The 26,489-nt window shown below is 38.4% G+C and overlaps 1 protein-coding gene across 6 annotated transcripts in view; it reads right to left on the reverse strand.

Annotated features, from left to right (window-relative positions):
• Nucleotides 1–8,299: 8,299 nt before the first annotated feature.
• sirt5 (sirtuin 5) overlaps nt 8,300–26,489 on the reverse strand; it is a 28,747-nt gene continuing 10,557 nt past the window's right edge. For all 6 annotated transcript variants that reach the window (XM_059014029.1, XM_034058323.3, XM_034058324.3 and 3 more), the window contains 6 exons: nt 24,378–24,603; nt 22,733–22,820; nt 22,560–22,613; nt 21,633–21,756; nt 13,447–13,562; nt 8,300–8,682 (listed from right to left, as the gene is read on the reverse strand). In XM_059014029.1, coding sequence (XP_058870012.1) covers nt 8,607–8,682; nt 13,447–13,562; nt 21,633–21,756; nt 22,560–22,613; nt 22,733–22,820; nt 24,378–24,603 — 684 coding nt within the window. In that variant the 3' untranslated portion in view covers nt 8,300–8,606. The remainder of the gene's footprint in view (nt 8,683–13,446; nt 13,563–21,632; nt 21,757–22,559; nt 22,614–22,732; nt 22,821–24,377; nt 24,604–26,489) is intronic.

The following is a 26,489-nucleotide window of genomic DNA, read 5'->3' on the forward strand; positions in this document are numbered from 1 at the left end:
TAATTCCATAAGGGCGCCTTTACCCCTCCTCCCAGAGAACTGCTGTGAGTCTGTGTGACAGAAACAGAATGATTCTTGGTCGTAAATCTCCCTCCCGACCTGTGAGGGCACTAAGTAAAGGGAACAGAGTACCCTGGACTGGTTGGCCTGACAATTCCCAGGGTTAAAAGTAAGTCGGTCATCTAGAAAGGGGATGAAACTCCGGTACACTAACTCACCGACCCGGAAGGGAAACGATGTAGCAGCCGTGGATTGGAGGAGCAGTTGCAATCGTTTACAAAGGGGTCATGAGTTATGGTACAAACAGGGGATGGAGTGACGTGAGCTGTTCCTTTGTTTATGGTTAAGAAACGACCAGTGTTTATATATCATACCGTGAGTGATTTGTTTGTTTTGTCTCTATGTTGCTTGTTGTTATAAGTAGACAGCTAACATGTTCCGGAGCTGTCGCCAGAGGCCAGCACCAACCCACTCATCACTGCACCAGTATCATGATATATATTGTATTTGCACTATGAGCACTACAGCACACACCCAGGACTGGTGACTGTGTTTGTATATTGTGTGTGTAACTTGACTGTCTTTATTATTTGGGACTGCAAACCCTTTATTTAGAACAGTGCAATACACATTGCTGTCTATTGCCTGTGATTATCATTTACGGTCACCAGACCAGCATTAAAAATAAAACTCATTGCACTTTGGATTATCGTTGTCTGTCTTTCATTGATCACAACATCACTCCTGCACCTGCACACTTCAAACCACTTTGCCACAGTCTGCCATAAGTGTGGATAGTGTACCTTATCCATGTCCCTAGAAATGAGGGTTACTCACATGTAACCGTAGTTCTAAGAGTGGTATATGATGCACATCCAACAACCCACGACCTCCCCTGGCATATGGCACACCGATTCTTGCTTCCAGCGTGTAAGATCTGACATCACAGGTCTGTGCTGTGGAGGATACCCCTCGGGTGGGTATGAGGAGCAAGCCAAAGACCTTCCAACCAGAATTAAAGGGGAAAAGAATATTATCTGCATGTCGTTCAGGCCTCTCCGAAGCTGTCGACCCACCAGTGCTATGCCTTCAAATTGAAGAGATTTTTCATTTGGTGTCAGGGCACGGAGCTAGACCACCTGTCCTGCCCAGTGGTCAGCATCCTGGATTACCTCTGGTCTCTCCCAGTTGGGCTTACGGTTGATGACCCTCAAAGTGCACTTGGCAACCATCTCTTCATACCAGGCGTGGGCTGCAAATATAGTTCTATTTTTGTAAAGTTGATTCTGCAGCCTGAAGTGGGTGTATATGTGTTGAAGTGTACATGTATACCCATTGCTACAACACCGGTGGACCATGATGATGGATGTCTCTTGTGTCATCCGGAAAAAGTTGCATGTTCTATGTCTTACCTGATGACGGCAGTCTGCGGTTGCTTGTGTTGTCTGGTTCCTTTGGCTACTTGTGTGGGAGTTAGAATGGTGAGTTCTGGTTAAAAACCCTAACGCCACATTTCCTTGCTTTTGTGGTGATGAGTTCAACCCTAACTGCTGCATTAATGTAGTTTTTTGCAATTATATATTAAACACAAAAAACTATGTTTTACTTGACGGAAAGAGAAGACAATTCCGAAAATGACAGGAAAAGACGGGCACTGTGCCCTTACTTGACCCATGTTCTGATGAGTCTTTCCAGCACACACTCCTTCAGACAACCTCTGTAGTCACCACTGGGCAGGTCAGGTCAGGTCTAAAACCATAACAACCATGGTTGCTTTCATGCTGTCATAGAATTATATGTGGAAAAGCTAATTTAGAATAGTTGGAATATTAACACATCTGCAGTGAAAAGTTATTTATTGGATACTTTTCCAAGTATACAAATATTTACAACTGTCATAAGCATTTCAGCTTTTTTCTTTTTTGGGGGGGATTTTGTTTTAGTTTTTTTGGAATTATCAGCTCTTACCGTCAAGTAAAACGTAGTTTTTTGTGTTTAATATCCATTCTTTTTTCACTGGATGGCTGATTTTAAAACATGATATTTATATGCAATGGAAAGTAGATCCCTCCATTTAGATTGTAAACCTCTCTGTATATCTTAAAAGAAGTTTTTGGTTTTTATAAGAAAAATTCTCTACTATTATAACAAACATTCCCAAGTAGGACCACATTTTAGATACCTTATACACATATACATATTCTTCTCATACATAAAACAAGCTATTATTACACTATGTAACACAATTTCTGTTCCTGGGTAGTAAGTGTTATTTCCTAATTGCTTATGCCTCAAAAGTATAGAAAATGGCTATTATTCCCCACAAACTTTGCTTTTGTGACCAGACAGTGATATTTTGAAATTTACCTATTTCCAATGAGAAAACGGGCGAATGTGTCTTTTCGTTCACATAAAGTCAGAAAAAAACAACATATGAATCCAAATTAACATGTATTTATACTAAAGTAATACAAAAATGACTACAAAAGATTTAGAAGTGAGTAGTTTTTCAAGATTTACGATTATACTGTAAATCACTTTCACGAATCAGCCCCCAAATGTAGTCTCCCATCATGTTCTCGTTATACTGTCCATGGTAGCAGCGTTCAAAGTCCAGTATATCCTGGTGGAAGCGCTCGCCTTGCTCCTCTGAGTACGCTCCCATGTTCTCCTTGAATTTATCAAGATGAGCATCAAGGATATGGACTTTGAGGGACATCCTACAGCCCATTGTGCCGTAGTTCTTCACCAGAGTCTCAACCAGCTCCACATAGTTTTCGGCCTTGTGATTGCCCAGGAAGCCCCGAACCACTGCGACAAAGCTGTTCCAAGCTGCTTTCTCCTTACTAGTGAGCTTCTTGGGGAATTCATTGCACTCCAGGATCTTCTTTATCTGTGGTCCGACGAAGACACCGGCTTTGACCTTTGCCTCAGACAGCTTAGGGAAGAAGTCTTGAAGGTACTTGAAGGCTGCCGACTCCTTATCTAGAGCTCTGACAAATTGTTTCATAAGGCCCAATTTGATGTGCAGTGGTGGCATCAGCACCTTCCGGGGGTCCACCAGTGGCTCCCACTTGACGTTGTTCCTCCCCACAGAGAACTCGGTCCGCTGTGGCCAGTCCCGCCTGTGGTAGTGCGCCTTGGTGTCCCTGCTGTCCCAAAGGCAAAAATAGCAGGGAAACTTGGTAAAACCGCCTTGGAGACCCATCAGGAATGCCACCATTGCAGCCTCTTGATGCCATCTCAGAAAAATGCAGATATGTATCCACTTAGGCAGCTGGAACTAAACTGAACTGGTGGGCTTAAGGCCCCTGTATTTATACTACTATTTATATTACTGGAAAGTTCTAGAAAGTTCTAGAAGTTACTCCAAGTTTACTCAGCACTGAATCTATCTGGAATGTTCTGGAAAATAGGTAAATTTCAAAATATCACTGTCCTGGTCACAAAAGCAAAGTTTGTGGGGAATAATAGCCATTTTCTATACTTTTGAGGCATAAACAATTAGGAAATAACACTTACTACCGAGGAACCAAAAAAAAAAAAAAAAAAATTGTTACACAGTGTTATTAGGGTATTATATTTTTTAACAATTTTTAAAAAGATGAATACTTTAGTTACGTTTATATTAGGTTAGCTATGTGACTGATTATTAATAACAACAAGAATATATTCATAAATTATTTTATATTTATACCTTGTTTAAAAATGTACATTGATTCAAATGGCGTCATTAGGAGGAGAACGGCACATTTCCATACAATCGATTCAACCATTTCATCACTTAACAAACAAGATAATAATCTAATAATGTACAATAGGATACTTGTAACTCCGTTAACTAGGGATTTCAACATGTAAACAAAACGCTGGGGTAAATCACATCCAAAAAAAATAGAGAAGCACTTTTAAGAGCTGCCTTTAATTTTTTTTTTTTTCAAATGCAGCTACCCTAGTGTATTCACAGCTGTACTGTATGTTTTGTGCGTCACAGTTCACACAGGAGGGTTCTGAACATAAATGATTGTCAAATGCTGCAAATCCATAATTGTTTGTGTGCAATTTATTACATGATTTTTGTGTTCAGAAACAAACCCTCAAACATTTGGTAATATTAGTTATTATGCACATTATATTGTTTGTAATACGTTATCGTACACAATATATTAGTATTACAAATATAGATGTTTTATGTTTATGTTTTAAAGTGTATATAATGCATATAAACTAAATATATACTGACTAATATCTTGGCTGTAAATATTTAAAAGATGTACAATTTAATTTGTTGCTACATGAACAACTAGCGCTGTCAATCATGGTACTGCATCCAGGGTTTAGTTTCACAGACAGTTAAGGCAGCAGTGTGGAGTAGTGGTTAGGTCTCTGGACTCTTGACCGGAGGGTTGTGGGTTCAATCCCAGGTGGAGGACACTGCTGCTGTACCCTTGAGCAAGGTACTTTACCTAGATTGCTCCAGTAAAAACCCAACTGTATAAATGGGTAATTGTATGTAAAAGTAATGTGATATCTGTATAATGTGAAATAATGTATAATGTGATATCTTGTAACAATTGTAAGTTGCCCTGGATAAGGGTGTCTGCTAAGAAATAAATAATATTAAAATAATAAATAACTGAGCTTCTGTATCTTTGCCTGTTTTAAGATCTCTCATTCAAACAAAGCAACTCTGTACTGAGATCTGTATGCATTACTGCAATAAGAATACAATAAAACATTCCTGCATTTTATTCTGATATTTTGTTGAGTTCCATTGTTCTAAACTGCATTGTCAGAAAGTATTTACAGACGTGCTCAAATTTGTTGGTACCCTTACAGCTCATTGAAATAATGCTTCATTCCTCCTGAAAAGTGATGAAATTAAAAGCTATTTTATCATGTATACTTGCATGCCTTTGGTATGTCATAGAATAAAGCAAAGAAGCTGTGAAAAGAGATGAACTATTGCTTATTCTACAAAGATATTCTAAAATTGTTGGTACCCCTTAGAAAAGATAATAAATAATTGGATTATAGTGATATTTCAAACTAATTAGTTTATTTAATTAATATCACACATGTCTCCAATCTTGTAATCAGTCATTTAGCCTATTTAAATGGAGAAAAGTAGTCACTGTGCTGTTTGGTATCATTGTGTGCACCACACTGAACATGGACCAGAGAAAGCAAAGGAGAGAGTTGTCTGAGGAGATCAGAAAGAAAATAATAGACAAGCATGGTAAAGGTAAAGGCTACAAGACCATCTCCAAGCAGCTTGATGTTCCTGTGACAACAGTTGCAAATATTATTAAGAAGTTTAAGGTCCATGGAACTGTAGCCAACCTCCCTGGGCGAGGCCGCAAGAGGAAAATTGACCCCAGAGTGAACAGAAGGATAGTGCGAATGGTAGTAAAAGAACCAAGGATAACTGCCAAAGAGATACAAGCTGAACTCCAAGGTGAAGGTACGTCAGTTTCTGATCGCACCATCTGTCGCTTTTTGAGCGAAAGTGGGCTCCATGGAAGAAGACCCAGGAGGACTCCACTTTTGAAAGAAAAACATAAAAAAGCCAGACTGGAATTTGCTAAAATGCATATTGACAAGCCACAATCCTTCTGGGAGAATGTCCTTTGGACAGATGAGTCAAAACTGGAGCTTTTTGGCAAGTCACATCAGCTCTATGTTCACAGATGAAAAAATGAAGCTTTCAAAGAAAAGAACACCATACCTACAGTGAAACATAGAGGAGGCTCGGTTATGTTTTGGGGCTGCTTTGCTGCGCCTGGCACAGGGTGCCTTGAATCTGTGCAGGGCACAATGAAATCTCAAGACTATCAAGGCATTCTGGAGCGAAACATACTGCCCAGTGTCAGAAAGCTCTGTCTCAGTCATGGGTCCTCCAACAGGATAATGACCCAAAACACACAGCTAAAAGCACCCAAGAATGGATAAGAACAAAACATTGGACTATTCTGAAGTGGCCTTCTATGAGTCCTGATCTGAATCCTATCGAACATCTATGGAAAAAGCTGAAACTTGCAGTCTGGAGAAGGCACCCATCAAACCTGAGACAGCTGGAGCAGTTTGCTCAGGAAGAGTGGGCCAAACTACCTGTTAACAGGTGCAGAAGTCTCATTGAGAGCTACAGAAAACGTTTGATTGCAGTGATTGCCTCTAAAGGTTGTGCAACAAAATATTAGGTTAGCGGTCCCATCATTTTTGTCCATGCCATTTTCATGTGTTTTATTATTTACAATATTATGTTGAATAAAAAATCAAAATCAAAGTCTGATTTCTATTAAATATGGAATAAACAATGGTGGATGCCAATTACTTTTGTCAGTTTCAAGTTATTTCAGAGAAAATTGTGCATTCTTCGTTTTTTGTGGAGGGGTACCAACAAATTTGAGCACGTCTGTAAGTGGTGTGCTTTTGCCAGAGGTAATTCACTCTCTATTAGTAGTATACTGTATCTGTTAAAAATCTTTCTTCGCCATCAGCCCGGGTGGCTGTGGGCAGTTGCCAAAAAGATATAAAAGTCGATGCTAATTCGGCATCAGTCCATAACATCTCTCTCTCTCTATAGCTATCTATCTATTATATATCTATAGCTATATAGATAGATAGATAGATAGATAGATAGATAGAAAGAAAGATAGATATATAGATAGATAGGCACAGCAGAGACTGTGCCGCCTCTGGCTGTAATTAGTCAGAATGAGAAACACCTGGGTCTAAGTCTCAGGGACACCTGCCTATTTAAGCAGGTCTTAATGTTGTTAGTTGTCTGTCTTTGGTAGAAGTTGTCTGTCTCTGGGTGTGGATATCCCTGCAACCTCAAGAAAAAGGTAAAATATATATAGACACACACACAAAGATGTGAGTAATCCAAATCTAAACATGTTTTTTTGTATGTCTTATGATGCTATTTTTTGGGGAAAAATAAACAAACACACTGCTGATCAAATGTTTTCTTATCAAGTTGCCTACATGGACCTCTCAGAACTACATTTCCCATCATCCTCCTGCTCACTGGTAAATCCACCTCAGTTACATATGTGAGCAGGAAGATGATGGGAAATGTAGTTCTGAGAGGTCCATGTGGGTACATGTGAAGCCATCTTGGAGGCAGGGAATGCAATTTAAGTTTAAAAAAGTGGTCAAAATGTAAAAAAAAAAAAAAAGAAATAATAAAACAATACACACACCTTACGTACAGTTGTAGCAACACATGGAAACATGTAACACAATAAAATAAAAAGGTCCGTATGTACCACTAGTCACTTGTGTGCAGGATACAAATCGACATTGGGTTTGAAGCTCTTGCATGCTACGAAGTTGCTTAGTGCGAAAGTTTACCAAGCATCTATGTTATTTAAGAATGCATATTGTAAGTCCAGCAAATTGTAAATTTGTATTTACATTTTTCACTAAAATACTAATGCACTAATTAAGCGATAGTGCCAGTCCATGAAGGCTCTACCATGTGGTAGTTGACCGCGACTCGAATTATGCGCCCTGAGCTGAAGGCGCTAATGAAAGTCAACTACAACATGGTCCTTCATTGAGAGGGCACTATCGCTATTAGGAGAAAAAAAAAAAACAAAAAAAAAAAAACAAAAACAACCCTCATTATTTGCATAAAAAATGTAAGAATTTGTAATGATTCGTTGGGTATCCTTCCACTGAGACGTTTTAGGAAAATAGACCTAAAAATGTTCATAATGGATCACATACATTATTAGTGAAAAATGATAGTATATTTACTTGTCAGAGCTGCTTACAGTTTATCTGGACAGTGCCAGATATCTGAATGGAGCAATATTACTGACCTGTCTGTCTTGGTTTGTTGTTGAAAGATGCTGTCTGAGCTCCAGACGAGCTGACAGGCTGTGATTGGCTGACTTGACAGTTGGTTGGATGGTTTTGGTGGTTAATAACATTTGTTTAGTATTTGCTGTCCAATATATGTTTTCAGTACAGCAAGTCAAAATGAAAAAGCTGGCACTTGCACTGATTGATTTTAAGTTTGATTCACAGTTGAAGCACACTAGAGCTGGAAGCTGATTGGCTGTTGATACTGAATCGTTTTCGAATTAAAACAATAAAACACTGAATAGCAGGCAGCGGAGTCCAAGGCTCAGACTCTACTTTCCTGGTGCAGTCAACTACCAAGGAAATATAAGATAAGCAGGGTTTTAGTTCTTGGATTTCCTTGTATTTTTTTTTTAAATCTAGATGTTCCATTCTATTCACCAGTCAGCCAGAAATAAAAATAAATATTGTATCGACACAAGGCAAAGAGGCATAGATTATTTATTATGATAATTGTATATAATTTGAAAGGCGAGTTTACATGTCACACTGAAATTATTGCATGTTAATCACAATGATTAAATCAATGAAGCATACAGACCCTGTCATAACTAATGTGGGGCTGTGGGCCTCACTGAACCCCTTACAAGAAATTACACATGAAACTTCAGTATCTGTTTTAAAAGTGCAGCAGTAATTTGAACACCTTTAAACAAATGTCAAATTTACATATGATTACTACTTGTTGTTTTAGGTGCTTTTCGAGTTTGCTTTATTTTATCTTTCTATGTTCACGAGATTATTTCGCTGTCATGGCGAGCCAGCGCAGGTGGCAAAGTCAATCCACAGGGACCCTGAAAATGAAACCTGCAACAGAGACCAAATTCATATTAGTTATTATTGCTCATGTAACAGACATGTATTACCTAGATAACCTGTATTAAGTTGATGAGGTGTCAATATTACAAGGACAAGGACCCCCTCCCCCCTTTTAATCTGGTGCTATCTAGTCTTAAATTCGTAATCTGAGAGACAGTGTCCTGCCGTTTAGAGTAAAGGAGAGGTCGTACCAAAATGTAACTACAAAAAGGACAGTGGCACCAACAATTAATCAGACAGCAGTGGTGTGCAATCTTTTGAAAACAAACAAAAAAACAAAGCAAAAAAAACTTGTCCAATGGACAAAATGCTAAAAAAATCTACTTGTAGAACGTAATTTGTAGGATTTTGCGTTCGTTTAACAGTGAACACAATCACTGATTTGTTGTTGTTGGACGCCGTTGTAAACAAGCTAATTATAGGTCATATGGCCTTTTCCCAAAAATTTTAAGAATCAACCAATTGGTAATTAATGGGGGGGGGGAGGGAATCTAGCCTTGTAGCTTGACTGGTTCACTAAATTCTTCAAGATACACAAAAGGTTCCCTGTGACAGGACCTCACCTCAACAAATTTATAACATACTTTAAGGAAATGTTCCTTTTATTGCAGTTTGGAACACATCCACTAGTAAAATTAAGTACAATACTAAGAGTACAACTATAATAAGCAATACTTGGAGTTATTCCACTATTTCTCTATAAGCTGAATCCAATTCCTGATGTACAGGTGTTTTAGTTTGTTGCATCATTGACATTCTTTCAGTTTTGTAACTGCTGAATCCCAGATTTATAAAAAGGACTTGTGTATAACCTGTCAAGTTTCTCAGATTTTTATTGTTTTTCTACCAGAAATGCACACAATAATTAGTGTAGGGTCCAGCAAATTCTGCAAAGACAAAATATATTTTATTTTGTTTATTTCTATTATATACTTTTTTTTTTAAAACAGTGTACAACATTTTAGTGGCAGCAGGGTGATCCTAGTTCCATACCCTGACGGCTTTAAAAAAAATAAAAAAATAAAAATTAAAAAATTAAAAAATTATTATATATCTATAATTATACACACACACTGCTGTGCAAAAGTCTTAGATATGTTGCATTTTTCTACTCTGATGCATTATGAGCATGAACAATTTACCTCCACCAGTGTTTTCTACTATTATAACAACCTTGACTTGCATAAAGAAGGAAAAACACTGAGTGAAATAGATCGCATCTCTTTTTTCAAGGTGTGGTACCCGAAGCATAATCAACAAGTACAGAGATACATCATCTGTAATTGACAAACCCAGGACTGGAAGACCCAGAAAGCTGTCTAACAAGGATGAGCAATACTTGAAGATAATATCCTTAAGGAATAGAATGAACACAAGCGTTAAATTGACAACAGAACTGGCAGAAGGCATAGGTGTCGTTGTCCATCCATCAACAGTCCAAAGCACCTTTGATCATTGTTCCATAGTCCAATATCTGTGTTCTTGTGCATATTTTAGCCTTTTAGTCTTGTTCCCCTTTCTTAACAGAGGTATTCTTACTTCAACACATCCTTTAAGTCCTGATTTCAAGAGTGACCTTCGTACTGTTGATTTGTTCGACAACGACACCTGTGCCTTCTGCCAGTTCTGTTGTCAATTCAACGCTTGTCGTCTTGTCTATTTCATTCAGTGTTTTTCCTTCTTTATCCAAGTCAAGGTTGTTATAATAGTAGAAAACACTAGTGGAGGCTTTGAGTAAATTGTTGATGCGCATAATACATCAGAGTAGAAAAATGCAACATGTCTAAGACTTGTATAGCATTTAAATCTAAAGAAAATATGTAAATATGGTAAATAGCAAACTAGGTTAGCAACACTAAAATTGAACGAAAAAAAATCATTACACTTTTTTTTTTACCAGGGAATGTTTGTCTTGAACTGCTTCTAAAAACAGTAAACTTTAGTTTTTTTTTGTTTTTTTTTTAAACATCCTGACAAATACCTTACCGACTGTGGTGATTTTTTTTTTATTTATTTATTTTTTTAACTTTACTAGATTGCTGCATTTGCAGTGCCTTGCATAAATATTCACCCCCTTGGACTTGTCCACATTTTGTAGTGTTACAACCTGGAATTAAAATGGATTTAATTGGGATTTTTACCATTTGATTTACACAACATACTTAACACTTTGAAGGTGCAAAATATTTTTTATTGTGACACACAAGTTAATTAAACAAAAAAAATAAAGACATTTGTTGGTTGCATAAGTATTCACCCCCCTGAGTCAATACTTGGTAGAAGCATCTTTGGCAGCAATTACAGCTGCGAGTCTTTTTGGGTAAGTCTCTACCAGCTTTGCACATCTGGATCCTGCAATTGTTGCCCAGTCTCCTTGGCAAAATTGCTCAAGCTCTGTCCAGTTGGATGGGGACCGTTGGTGAACAGCAATTTTCAAGTCTTGCCACAGATTCTCAATCGGATTGAGGTCTGGGCTTTGACTGGGCCATTCAGGTTCTTGTTTTTAAACCACTCCAGTGTAGCTTTGGCTGTGTGTTTAGGGTCATTGTCCTGCTGGAAGGTGAACCTCCACCCCAGTCCCAGGTCTCTTGCAGACTGAAACAGGTTTTCCTCTAGAATTTCCCTGTATTTGGCTCCATCCATCTTGCCCTCAATCCTGACCAGTTTCCCACTCCCTGCAGATGAAAAATATCCCCATAACATGGTGCTGCCACCACCATGCTTCACCGTGGGGATGGTGTTCTCAGGGTGATGAGCAGTGTTGGCTTTGCGCCACACATAACGTTTTGCGCTAAGGCCAAAAAGTTCAATTTTGGTCTCATCAGACCAGAAAATCTTTTTCCACGTGCTTGCTGTGTCTCCCACATGCCTTTTGGCAAAATCCAAACGGGATTTGATATGGGTTTTTTTCAGCAATGGCTTTCTTCTCGCCACTTTTCCATAAAGCCCAGCTTTGTGGAGCGTCCGGGTTATAGTTGTCCCATGGACGGTTTCTCCCATCTCAGCTGTGGATCTCTCCAGCTCCTTCAGAGTTACCATTGGCCTCTTGGTTGCTTCTCTGACTAATGCCCTCCTTACCTGGTCACTAAGTTTTGGTGGACGGCCTTCTCTAGGCAGAGTCGCGGTTGTGCCATATTTAACGGTGTTCCGGGGATGTTCAGAGTTTGGAATATTTTTTTTATAACCCAACCCTGATTGGTGCTTCTTTATCCCGGACTTGTTTTGATAGCTCCTTGGTCGTCATGATGCTGTTTGTTTAGATATGCTCTCCAACAAACTCTGGGGCCTTCCAGAAATAGGTGTATTTAATCCGAGATCATGTGACACTTTAATTGCACACAGGTAGACTCCATTCAACTAATTATGTGACTTCTGAAGGCAATTGGTTGCTCCAGAGCTTATTTAGGGGTGTCACAGCAAAGGGGGTGAATACTTATGCAATCAAGACTTTTCAGTTTTTTATTTGTAAATCATTTTGAAAAATATGTAGATTTTTTTCCCCACTTCGACATTTATGGACTATTTTGTGTAGCTCAGTGAAAAAAAATCCCAATTAAATCCATTTTAATTCCATGTTGTAACACTACAAAATGTGGAAAAGTCCAAGGGGTTGAATGCAAGGCACTGTAAAATGTCAGGTTCATGTATTAAGAAAGCAGCATAACTTATTTGCTCATTTAATAAAAACGTAAATAATACCTTAAGTTTAAAAGATTAGCCTGTGCCTTGACAGAGGCTCTCGCTCTCAGGCAGCCATTTCTGTGTTTCTTAGTAACCAATAGAAAATCAGCTTCTTCCACAGCTAGCCAATCAGAAGTGATAGGGGTGGGACGTAAAACACTTTTAAAAATGTTCGTGCTAGGCTTCCGCAATTCAGTTTTCAGAAATTTGCGTGGCTCTCTATACATATACCTGAAGTGTCTTTCTAGCAACAGAATGAACAAAGGACAAATCATTTAAGAAAGTATAGTATTGGAAGTATAACCTTACTCTTGGACTTCTGTATTTTACAATTTCCACACATTTTATGTTTAAAGAAATTCAACGTTGACCAGTGTGACCTGAGGGGAGGGGTATGTGGTAAAGTTCAAGGAAGATATCAAAGTTTTAAACAAAAAAAAGTGCATTGTTCCCTGCCTATTGCATTTTGACTGTGATTTTTTCAAATGTATGTAAGCCAAAAACATGGTCAAATAGAATAAATGAATGTTGTGTTCATTGTTTTATTAGATAATTGGTTGTTTTGTTATCTAATTAGTCCACCTGTATAAAAGACACTGTGTGTCAGTCTCGACGAGGGTGTGTAGGAGAGCTTTTGAGCGGTATTGGTGGGAAGAGAGGCGAACGAGAAACAAACATAATTACAAGCAAGACCTTTGTAACTCTAGTGAATCCGAGTTAAACATCTATCCCATGTATACCGTGTGTATCTCAGTGATTTCTAACATCTAAATCGTGTATACTGTGTGTCACTGTAAAATACGATCCTTTTGTTTTGTGTATTGTCAGGGAAACAACTTATCCGTCCTGACGATAGTCAAGGAAAACAAAGTATCACTGTGTAGTCGGTGCTCCAACAAGGGAGTTAGTATTTTCTTTGTTTACTGTATTGTGAACTCAAAAAACCAGTTTGTGTTATTCCAACTCCAGCCATCGGTGGCCCATCACACCACATACAAAACATACCACTATAGTGACCAATCTGATGTGTACATTTTCCATTTTAAATGTCATGTACTGGATTACTCTTACCTGAACCTTGTAGTGGCTGGTGTGGTTTCCATGTTGAACTCTGCCACTGGCACACCTCTAGCTGCTACCTGAGGGGCGAACATGGCAGCAGGATAGACTATGGAAGAGGTACCGACCTACAAGGACAAGGAAGAGAGAGCTCTGTTACAGATACCAAAGTGTCTCAAGTCAGGGTCTCTCTAGATTGTAATGCAGAAACCATGGTATTGGAAGGATCATAATCTTCTCTCATCATCGCCAATATGAAAGTAGTTACTGTTTTGACCACGGTTGTATTTATGTTCAACTATTTGATGTTTTACTTTCATTTTATCCCTGATTATTACATTTTCTATCACTTTTAACACTATTAACTATGAAGAACTATACCCCTTAAATACTACCGTAAATTAATTTCAGTGAGTAACACAGTACATGTTATATATGGCATACATGTGAGTGATCTGACTGATTTTTAGACCTCAATATTTTATAGTGTTCCAAGAATAACCAACATACCATCTATAGAAAAACCAAAACAATTTATGGAAATAAAGTTACCCCTTACAAAAAAATCTGAATTCTAAAATTGTAATGTAATACATAATATAAATGTAAAATAACCATTTATTACAACAACCAAAAAAAAATCATAACAAAGGTGCTTAAGAATAATGAGTATAGGTAACTGTAAAGCCTTTCACAACATGCTTGAGGTTACATCATTGATTAATTACAGTGAGATCCAAATGTTCCGACCACAGTGACGCAAAATCTTCTGGCAGAATTTGCAGCACAATTGAAGTTGGTGCAATGTTCTATTTATTTAACCAGCCATTACCTGTTTTGCACACTAGAAGGCACTATGGGGGCGATGTAAGTATAGGCGCAGTGCAAATAGTTGCAGATGCAAAATTCAAATTGCATTGCGGCCAGGCAATTATTTTGCACTGCACCCTATGTAAGCTTAAGAGCAGGGCCGGTGCAAGGATTCTTGCCGCCCTAGGCAAACTAAATTTTGCCCCCTCCCTTTTCACTCTTTTTTAAAATTATACATGTATGTATATATGTGTGTGTGTATATATATATATATATATATATATATATATATATATATATATATATATAAGTTTAGGTTACCAAAAACTGAAAAATAATGTACATTTCAGAGTTATACAAAAAGGCCTTTTTCAGGGAACAAGTAATGGGTTAACAACTTACAGCTGTTCTGCAGCAATGGAAGTAAATTAAGCCTTGAAAGTTGATGCTAACAATTCCTACAGGTGTCCCAACTTTTGTTGATTACTTACAAACCCTCTGTCTGTATAAAAGCAGTGTTGGAACAGACTGTGTTACTACACCCTCTTAAGCATTATTTGGACAGTATTGTACTGCAGGAAGTAGTATATTGCTCTCATAATGGCAAGAAAAAGGCAATTAACAAAGGAAGACAGACAGACCATTATAATCCTTAAAAGTGTAGGTCTTTCCTTTAGAGAAATTGCAAAGAAAGCCAAGGTGTCAGTGAGTACAGTTTCCTACACCATCAAAAGGCACTTGGAAACTGGAGGAAACTCTGACAGGAAGAGGTCTGGCAGACCCAAAGCCACAACAGAATAAGACAAGTTTCTGAAAGTCAACAGCTTGTGTGATAGGCGGCTCACAGGACAACAGCTTCAAGCACAGCTTAACACTGGTCGAAGTAAGCAAGTCTCAGTTTCAACTGTGAAGAGAAGACTTCGAGCTGCAGGTTTGACAGGTCGAGTGGCAGTAAGAAAGCCATTGCTAAGATGGCAAAATAAGAAAAAGAGGCTTGCCTGGGCCATGAAGCACCGCCAGTGGACTACTGAAGACTGGAAGAAGGTCTTATGGACCGATGAATCAAAATTTGAAATCTTCGGTTCATCACGCAGGGTTTTTGTACGCCGTCGAGTAGGCGAAAGGATGGTTCCTCGGTGTGTGACACCAACTGTCAAACATGGAGGAGGAAGCGTGATGGTCTGGGGCTCTTTTGCTGGACTTGCACAGAGTGAGTGGCACCCTGAACCAAAACTGCTACCACAGCATTTTGCAGCGCCATGCAATACCCGCTGGTATACGCCTAGTTGGTCAGAGGTTCATCCTACAGCAAGATAATGACCCAAAACATACCTCCAGGCTATGTCAGAACTACCTTAGAAGAAAAGAACAAGACGGTAGGCTTCAAATCATGGAATGGCCAGCACAGTCTCCAGACTTAAACCCTATCGAGCTGGTTTGGGATGAACTGGACAGAAGGGTGAAAGCAAAGCAACCTACAAGTGCAACACATTTGTGGGAACTTCTGCAACAGTGTTGGGAAGAACTTTACGAACAATATTTGATTTCCTGCAAAAGGTGGCTGCTTTGATGAGTCAAAAATTTAGATTAAATTTTGTTAAACAAAACGATTCCATGATTTCTTTTTTATCTCCAATTGTTTATTTGTTCTATGCTTTAATTTTAGAGTACATTGAGACATTAAACTGCATAAATTTCAATAAAAACTGGGAAAATGGAGGTGTTCTAAAACTTTTGACCGGTAGTGTGTATATATATATATATACACACACAGTGCCTTGCATAAGTATTCACCCCCTTTGGACTTTTCCACATTTTGTAGTGTTACAACCTGGAATTAAAATGGACTTAATTAGGTTTTTTTGTCACTGATCTACACAAAATAGTCCATAATGTCGAAGTGGGGAAAAAAATCTACATATTTTTCAAAATTATTTACAAATAAAAAACTGAAAAGTCTTGATTGCATAAGTATTCACCCCCTTTGCTGTGACACCCCTAAATAAGCTCTGGAGCAACCAATTGCCTTCAGAAGTCACATAATTAGTTGAATGGAGTCTACCTGTGTGCAATTAAAGTGTCACATGATCTCAGATTAAATACACCTATTTCTGGAAGGCCCCAGAGTTTGTTAGAGAGCATATCTAAACAAACAGCATCATGAAGACCAAGGAGCTATCAAAACAAGTCCGGGATAAAGTTCTGGAGAAGCACCAATCAGGGTTGGGTTATAAAAAAAAATATTCCAAACTCTGAACATCCCCGGAGCACCGTTAAATATGGCACAACCGCGACTCTGCCTAGAGAAGGCCGTCCACCAAAACTCAGTGACCAGGTAAGGAGGGCATTAGTCAGAGAAGCAACCAAGAAGCCAATGGTAACTCTGAAGGAGCTGGAGAGATCCACAGCTGAGATGGGAGAAACCGTCCATGGGACAACTATAACCCGGACGCTCCACAAAGCTGAGCTTTATGGAAAAGTGGCGAGAAGAAAGCCATTGCTGAAAAAAACCCATATTAAATCCTGTTTGGATTTTGCCAAAAGGCATGTGGGAGACACAGCAAACATATGGAAAAAGGTTCTCTGGTCTGATGAGGCCAAAATTGAACTTTTTGGCCTTAGCGCAAAACGCTATGTGTGGCGCAAACCAAACACTGCTCATCACCCTGAGAACACCGTCCCCACGGTGAAGCATGGTGGTGGCAGCACCATGTTATGGGGATGCTTTTCATCAGCAGGGACTGGGAAACTGGTCAGGATTGAGGGCAAGATGGATGGAGCCAAATACAGGGAAATTCTAGAGGAAAACCTGTTTCAGTCTGCAAGAGACCTGGGACTGGGGCGGAGGTTCACCTTCCAGCAGGACAATGACCCTAAACACACAGCCAAAGCTACACTGGAGTGGTTTAAAAACAAGAACCTGAATGTCTTAGAATGGCACAGTCAAAGCCCAGACCTCAATCCGACTGAGAATCTGTGGCAAGACTTGAAAATTGCTGTTCACCAAAGGTCCCCATCCAACTTGACAGAGCTTGAGCAATTTTGCCAAGAAGAATGGGCAACAACTGCAGGATCCAGATGTGCAAAGCTGGTAGAGACTTACCCAAAAAGACTCACAGCTGTAATTGCTGCCAAAGGTGCTTCTACCAAGTATTGACTCAGGGGGGTGAATACTTATGCAACCAACAAATGTCTTTTTTTATTTTAATTAACTTTTGTGTCACAATAAAAAATATTTTGCACCTTGAAAGTGTTAAGTATGTTGTGTAAATCAAATGGTAAAAATCCCAATTAAATCCATTTTAATTCCAGGTTGTAACACTACAAAATGTGGAAAAGTCCAAAGGGGGGTGAATACTTATGCAAGGCACTGTATATATATATATATATATATATATATATATATATATATATATATATATATATATATATATATATAAAATCAATGTATAAACAAATTATTGTACACCAGATTTTTTTTACATTGTCACAAAACTATATACAATCATCACATCACACTATATACAATCATCACATGGTTACAAACGGTAGTGACATCTACTGTCAGCTCTACAATGACAATATTTATGATTGCGTTCCTTAAGTAGTATAAAACTGGTATCTAACGTGTAGGTTATTGATCATATAATTGTACAAGAGCAAATCCTCCGGTACTTTTTTCTATAGGCAAATCCTTGATTAACAATTAACTCAAAAAAATTAAAGAATCTTTACCAATGTGTTATGAAAATGCTTAAATGGCACACAACCGCTCTAATTTCAGTGCCTGGGCACCGATGAAGCGATCTCTTTTCCTTGTTGTGTCAAGGCAATAAAAGCTGTGCGGAAATCAAATATTTTTTTCTGCACCTTCAAGCAGTGTTGCCAATTTAGCAAATTTCTCGACAAATCTAGTGACTTTAAAGGCTGACTTGGCGAGATTTGTGGTCAAAAGCAACTAGCTACAAATGTAGCGATTTCCAGGATAGTCATTGGAGAATTTCAGAGATAAAAATCGGTTTCGATTATCCTGTATTAGCAATGTCCTTTTATAAGAGTTATTGTCATTTTCTAAGAGTCATTGTCATTTTATAAGAGTCATTGGGTAATTAAATGAAATCCAATAATGTCCCGCCCCATTTGAATACGCAAGGAACTTCAACACATCCTTTGCTTAGCAACGGGCTCAATAACCACAAGCCTGTTCCCAGGGGAGACCAGATTTCGTGTGACACGGCACCGACATGATCACCCCGCCCCCCCAGCATTCCTGTACTTCCAGATTTAGGACTACATCACTGCTGATGACATGGTTCTGTAACATCAGCAATACGTTTTGCAGAACAAGAAACAGTGATCTAAGATGCTGAACACTTTATGATTAAAGAAATGTGAAGTACAGAATGTAATTATATACCGTTTTTGCTGCCCTTCAATTTGCCGCCCAAGGCGGCTGCCTGTTCTGCCTATATGGCTATGCCGGCCCTGCTTAAGAGCAATGCAAATTACTAAACAAGCACAAATAACGATCCACAATTATGATAATGAGGGTCTCAATGAGCACATCGGTCTTTTAAGCGGCCGCACTTGCTGAGTTAGGAGTACAGAGAGCAGTAGTCACTGTATGACATTTGTGGAGCACGAAAATACAAAGCAAAAAAAAATACGTCAGAGGAAGGGCAGCAAAGTCCTCTTTGCGCACGAAAAAAAAAAAAGCTTTCAGAGAAGGAGCTGACAGTCCTTATGGTTGAGGTCACTCAGCATGAAACGGAGCTGTTTGGAAAAGCCTCAGCCAACATCAGTTATGCGAGTATCCTTAGAAAATGATATGTATTGGCCTGCCCTTTTCAGAAATTTGCCTAGCAATCTGGAAAAGCTGGATTGGGCTATCCCTCCAGACATTCCAACTGTGGTCTGAAAGGAACATGTGCAGGGGTAGCAGTGGGGGTCTAGCTCATCCTTCAATTCAGCTATTAGGTCTAGGATGATCTGTGCAGTAAGACGATAATGCTTTAGCACCGCATCCTCCGGCATCCCAAACAAAGTGACCCTGGGATTGAACATGCAGGGTCTTCTTCGTCTTGCTCTTCTCCTCCAAATGTGTTCCTGCCTCTCCTCAACAACAGCAAAGTGTCGCAATATCAGGAAGTGTACCACAGCAGTCATCCTAAAGCCATTGACAGGTCTCTTCAGGTGTGTGCTTTCATACAGCTCTTAATTACTCGCTTCTTCAATGGTTTGCACCTTGTAAGAAGAGCTGTAAAGTTTTTGGAGGCAAAATCCTTCCATTACACATTACAATGTTTGTGCTCGATTAGTATCTAGATCCCACCCAATTCCATGGTCTTTTCTTTATTTGAATGCATTTCAATATAATTTTAATGGATTAAGTGCAAATTTGATAGCAGCTGCAAAACGCCAGGTGAACACCATTCTTTACATAGCCTCATTTTTAGCGACTGGTATTTGTTGTAAATCAAATTGTTACACAGTCTAATTTAATAAACACGAAATTAAACCAAAACCAATGAAGTTACATTACAGCAATGGTGACCGAACAAGATATTGTTGCTGAAATTACATCTAAATAGGGGGTTCACTATAAAAACGAAATATAGACTACAAGTTTAGGCAACAACATGCAGTAATTAGAATAACAAAAATGTTTCAGTTTAATATTTAGGTGATAGTTTTGCAAGAAAAATAAATCCAACGATGAACTGCGAGTAGAATATTATTCTGATGCTTTTTTTAAAAAGCTCTTTTAATATTTTCCGCACCCAAATAAAAAAAAAACAAGTCCTCTTAACAAGTTGTTGTAGTTGACTCTGCGTAGGCTACATTTTTCTTTTCTATTGTACAGTAAAGGTGGAAGTTATAATACGCAATGTTTGACAGCAAGTGGCTATACAAGTTAATGTCACATTATGTATATTTTTTCTTTCTTTATATATAGTGTTTTTAATAGTACAAATGGAAAGTGTTATTTGTGTGCCTGTTGTAAAACAAATGTAGAAATTGCTGTCAAGCACACAATATAATACTACGTTATTCTTTTTATTCATTTTCTGAAGTAAATGCAATAAGTAAACAATACCTGTTCATTTTTTAACATTTATAATTATAAAACAGTTTAAATATAGGCCCTATGTCTTGTTCTAGTAGTTTACAATAGCTTACCTGCATCTATTAATTATCGGTATGCAATCGGTATTGGCCGATATGGGCAGATAATCATTGGCTATCGATATCGGCCACGAAAATCTTTATCAGTGCACCCCTAATATTTCATTCTCAATATTTTGTGATGAGGCTAGAATGGGTAGAACGTGTGATTGACCAATTTTATAATCTCTTATCAGCGACTTGACTCAAACTAACATTAACTTCTTTAAGTGGATTTCACCAAATTAGAGAATGCACATGCTGTAAAACTAAATGTGTAGCCTTTTGAAGGACAGTCTAAACAAGATTTATTATAAATCGAGAACAAAATACATACAAATGGATCAAGGATACATTTTATTGAAACCACACTAGGTATGTCTAGGTTTGATAATTACAGGTAGGCTAAGTCAAAATATATAGAATTGTCCCCTTCCCCCACTCGCCCAGCTTGCGAATTCAAAGTCCTTCAGGTTTCTCGTTGATCCACTCTCTTAAAGCAGTAGGCATACCACCCCACCCCCCCTGTAATGTCTGTATGGGATACTTAATTGTGTTTATGGATACAATATTCCAGTTTATTAGCAAGCTGACCATGTTGCTGTCCCAGCTTTTATACATTTCGCTAAAAGTTAGGTTGTATGCACAAAGCATTTAATACAATGAGATATGAATGTTTTTAGGTTTGCAAGTAACTTATTTTATTGACACTTCTGTGCTTCATTTAGATGACAGGGATGTAAAAATAAGGTTTTGTATTATCTATCCCATTGTGTTCACTCAAAAAAAAACATACCCCGTCACCTCTTAATTTAACATTCATGGTTTGTAAATAAGATTTATATATAAAATATATTAATCTAATTGCTTTTCATTCACTATTACATGGCGATGGACAGTTTTTAATGTTAGGTTGTGACGTGCCTGGACAGAAACCACAAAAATAAATAACTTTCAATGAAACTTTCGCTGTGTTTAGATTTTTTTAAAAATTGACTTTGTCTGTTTTGTAGCTGCACCCTTGGTTAGGGTTAGAATTCAATGGAAGACCCCAGTGGCCCCTGCTGTTATTTTAATCTTAAGTGACAGAAATAATGAAGTGCTGCTGATTCAATGTTTTTCAGAAAATTCACAATTGCTGCCATGCAACCATCATCGTGACAGAAACATGCTATCCCACTGTACATACTGTATGCTCTACAAATACATTTTAAAATACTTACAACAAGGCAGAGGTCGCACATTTCAAGTTGCTCTTCCACCTGAGTCAAGACATTTGAATCCAATGTCTCTCCAAACCACACAACATGGGGGCGTAGCAGGCCATTGCAGCCATTTTCCTCACACCTGCAAGTACATGTGTTTCACTCTGCATTACAGTGAAGATTTCTAGATAGGTACGTCAGATACTTTTAACATAATTATTAAGTGGTGGACCTGTGCAGTATTATATTAAACTCACAAATATTGCACACCCTATAAACAATACTGAACTTTTTGATCAAGTTTTTCAGCACACCGTCGCTACATTGTTGTCAGAAGTGGAGGCGAGGCAGGTACCCCGGCAGGCACTTGGAAACTGGCAGGGGAAGAGAGTAGAAATGCAAAACTAGGCTCACCCAAATAATTGGCATAGGCAAAACTAGATTGGCCCAGCATCGACGCTGAAGTTTTGGACGAAACTAGACTAGCTCAAATTAATGGCATGGGCGAACCAGATTCGCCCAGCATCAACTTTGAAACGTTGGACGAAACTAGACTCGCCTGGGCTAGTCCTGAAATTCAGTGAAAACTGCTGAAAAAATGGGTTTGGCCCAGTCATCTATTTCAAGTTCTGGGCCAATCTAGATTCGCCCGATTGGACAAGGGCAAGTGCTGAAAAACAGTGGTAACTTCAGGATTCGCCCAGAAACCCTTGGCGGAACTAGATTGGCCCGGGCAAAACTAGACTCACCAGGCCACTGGGTCTTGCCCTTAAGATATATAGACAATATTTAACTGGAGCACATGACTTAAAGCACAGGAACTGTTTTTCCTTAATTATTTCCTAGATTAGCTCATGGTTGATTCTGATGTTTAAATACACTGCACTACTCCATGACATGAGTCATCCATAAGCAGTATTACTTATTGCATTACAGTAGACACACCTTGGCAGATTTTCAACTGGTATCCTGGCATCATCTGTATCTGGATCAGGGGCACTAAAGAAAAGCAGAAAAATTGACAAGTAAATAATCAGGATGTGTGCTTGGGCATTTTAAAATAGTATACTAAAAAGGGCTTACAATGTTATCTCATAACAGATGAAAGGTTTTCTTACCCCTTTCCCTCTAATGCAGGACATATTGGACTATTGTGATTCTCTGTAACATTTCCACAGGTGATGCATCTGGTTTTGAATAAACTTCCTGTTAATAGTGGGAAAGCATTGGGATAAGCAGTGTATTGGCAGTTTATTTTTTTATATACACTTAATGCTTTAAAAGTTATTTAACATTTTAATTGAAAATCCTAGTGATTGTTGTTGCTGTAAACAGTATAGCCAGTTTTGTATTGTTGTTGAAATTGGTGGACAACATAAACTTTCAATTTATGGTAAATAGACATTTCACGAATAAAACGTTTAGCATATAGGGCTACTGATTTTCCACGATCGCAGAATCATGGACGGAATCGCGGAATTAGGCATTGGGGACAGAATTGGCATTTTGTGAATGGAATTCTGCTTTGCAACTGCACGTTTCTTTAAAAAAAAAAAAAAAAACACACTGTGCAGTCTTTTGCCGCTGTTATTCTCCTGTAAACATTAATGGATTGCTTTGAAAACTACACTACCCAAAAGCCCAGCGATGATGCTTGTATAAAACATTTTTGAATGTTTATTTGGATCATTGGATAATGAGAAAACAGGTGGTTTTGTGGGTGTTACGCTGATGGACTGTCTGTTGTGGCGCTGCCTGTGTGCTATGTGAGTCGAGTTGTTTAAAAGAGCAACTAGCTGTTTTGTAAGAGTTCTATTCTGTGGAATAATTTTGGAGTTGTATATACAGAAAATTGAAAAGTACCTGAAAAAACCGATTGTCAACCCCCCCCCCCGATTAAAAAAACGTAATTTAATTTATGTATTCATTTATTTTATTATCACAAATCCGCTACTCTGTCACCCACTCAACACAAGGAAACAACACTGTGGTTGTGGTGAAACCTTTAGTTTTATAACTTATTATTTCTAATTTATCATGAACTCCTTAATACTACGTACTCAGAGTTTTTGCTATAACATGGCTATCTCTACTCTAGCTACTGTAGTAAGAACAGAAAATGGTGAAAACTGTAGATTCAACGAGTGGACCAATAAATACTTTAATTTATCAACTGTACTGAATGCAAAGCCAATGTGTTTATTGTGCAGTCAATGTCAATAGAATACAATATGAAAAGGCATTTTGAAACCAAACAAGTAGAAGCGTTGATCTTTTCTTAATAGTTATACTATTAATATGCCACATACATTTAAATTCTCACACTGTTCTATTATTAAAGTACTATTCATACGGTAAAATGTGTAAGTCTTGTTCAATATATGAACATTAAGTTATATAATATTTATATAATAGTAAAATACTCTGGCCCGCCTACTCCTAACTTATTTCCAATCTGGCCCCCTTAAATTTAAAAAACGAGTTGAAGAGCCCTGCTCTAACTAAGGCAACTCTATCTGTCCAGGGTATACGAGAAACACATGCAAGCAGTTTTACAGCAAGTACAGCATAAACCAGTCTGCGTTGTTGCAGATGAAACTACAGATGTGAGAGACAACTGTCCTGAACATTGTATTTAATTTGCAATTTTATGAAAATTGTATATTTTTGTAATAATGCCCCTCGTTTTCGACTGGTCTGTATATTGTAATGCCAGCAATAAGCTGTTTTTTCAAAACACCTTTATTTGTTGACAATTCTTACCATGAATCTCCCACATGTGTTTGGAGCCGGCTCTCTTGTGTAGCTCATCTATATTCTGTGTGATGACTATCACTGTCCGTCCCTGCTTGCTGAGTCTCGCCTCACATTCTGCAATGGCCAGGTGAGCAGGATTTGGGTTCTTGGTCAGCATCACCTCCCGGCGGTAGTGGTAGAATTCCCATACTCTGGAAGGGTTCCTTGAAAATGCTTCTGGTGTGGCCAAATCCTTCCAAGAGAGTACAAAGCAATGTTTAATGCTTAAACTTTATATACCGCTGTCTTTATATCAACCAGTGTATCTGTCACAAAGTGAGTTACTTACAGTATTTATTTGTATCTATTTGGTATGTCCATCTACCTATAAATTATTGTTTCTGTTAGGATTTTTAGGCTTCCAAGCCGTAGGCTGGGGAGGCCTATTGCTTTTGTTAGGATTATTAGGCTTCCAAGCCAAAGGCTGGGAAAGCCTATTGTTATTGCTGTGTTTATTATTAGGCTTCCAAGCCAAAGGCTGGGGAAGACTATTGTTATTGCTGTGTTTATTATTATTATTATTATTATTATTATTATTATTATTCCCAAACATCATCGCAGAGTTATGAAAACGCAGACCTAAGTAGATGCCTATGGCTAGACAAACAGACTGGCGTCCCCAAATGAAAAAGTCACGTGGTTCGACCGCCATATTGGATTTCGTGGAAATTTTGGGAATTTTTCAAAACTCTTGCCTTTAAAAACAATTTAAGGTGGAACTGTGACAATGGCAGCAGATAGTGCAGCAATGGCCTATAAAAAACATATGTTCAATCGAGGTCGACTGAACAATTACTTTGCCCGCTACGCTGGATTGGCGCCAAATATTCAACAATCTTCCTGTCTTAAACCGCAACATCAATCGACACCTAAATTGGCACCCATGTTCATGACCAGGTCCTTTCTACCGTTTGTAAAATCCACGCTTTTTCGCTAAAAAACATGGCCGCGGCATGCAAATAACCGTTTCACGACAGCTCTATTTTCATACATTCGTGCATAAATCCAAAGTGCAATACACTACAGTCATGAAACTTTATATGACCATAGAGACTCACATAAAGTACTGGTGATATGAAAATGACACATTTTGGTCACATGGTTTGGCGGCCATATTGATAATTGTAAAAAAAACTTTTGCAACCCATAACAAGAACACTGTTACACTTATGCTCTTCAGTGTCAACACAATTGTACAGACCGTTGGAAAGTAATAACTGCTGAAGATTGAAACCGATTGCTCACACGGCGCGGCAGCCATATTGGAATTTACGTTGAAATTTTAACTCCTACGGTGTGCCGACAGGGTCAAAGTTATAATGGAACACGTATAGGAAGTCATATGTGCTCTATGAAAAAATATCATCGCCCGTGACCTCTGACCTCTCCTAAAGGTAAAACGTGATGCATGACATCATCAACATACGCAACTGGCTACAAAACTGCCTATAACTTCTTATCGGCTGCACCAAAACGCACAGAATTTGACATGGATGTAGAGGACTATGGGATGTTGTGCCCTGGTCAATATGGCGGCCTTTGGTCACATGGTGTGGCAGCCATCTTGGATTTAATGAAAATTTCGGGCAATTTTCAAAAATCTTCCCATGAACAGTAAATAGCACAGCTTTGAAAAATGTTGTACATAGTGCGCTAACCAATGCGCTTAAATTTCACGATAACTGCTTGGAAGCCGTAAAGTTGCTCGCAACTCTAGTTATTAGGCTTCCAAGCCATAGGCTGGGGAAGCCTATTGTTTTTGTTAGGATTATTATTATTATTTTTCTGCCAAAACATTCTCAAAAACTCACGAAATTCGGTACACTGGTAGATGCCTATGGATGATAGTCGGTGATATTCAGCAAATTTGTGCAAGTCACATGGTTCGGCAGCCATATTGGATTTTGCGGAATTTGTTAAAACGCCTATGTATCGGAAACCGCTTACTGCAGAGTTCTGAAAATTGCTATGCAATGTTGAGGGATAGTCCATGATTAACTGTTGTTAATATGAAGCTGATTGGTTCTGTGGTTTGGCAACCACATTGATTAATGACATAAAATTACCATAAAAATATAA

Source organism: Acipenser ruthenus, chromosome 3, assembly GCF_902713425.1.
Source record: "Acipenser ruthenus chromosome 3, fAciRut3.2 maternal haplotype, whole genome shotgun sequence".
Taxonomy (NCBI): domain Eukaryota; kingdom Metazoa; phylum Chordata; class Actinopteri; order Acipenseriformes; family Acipenseridae; genus Acipenser; species Acipenser ruthenus.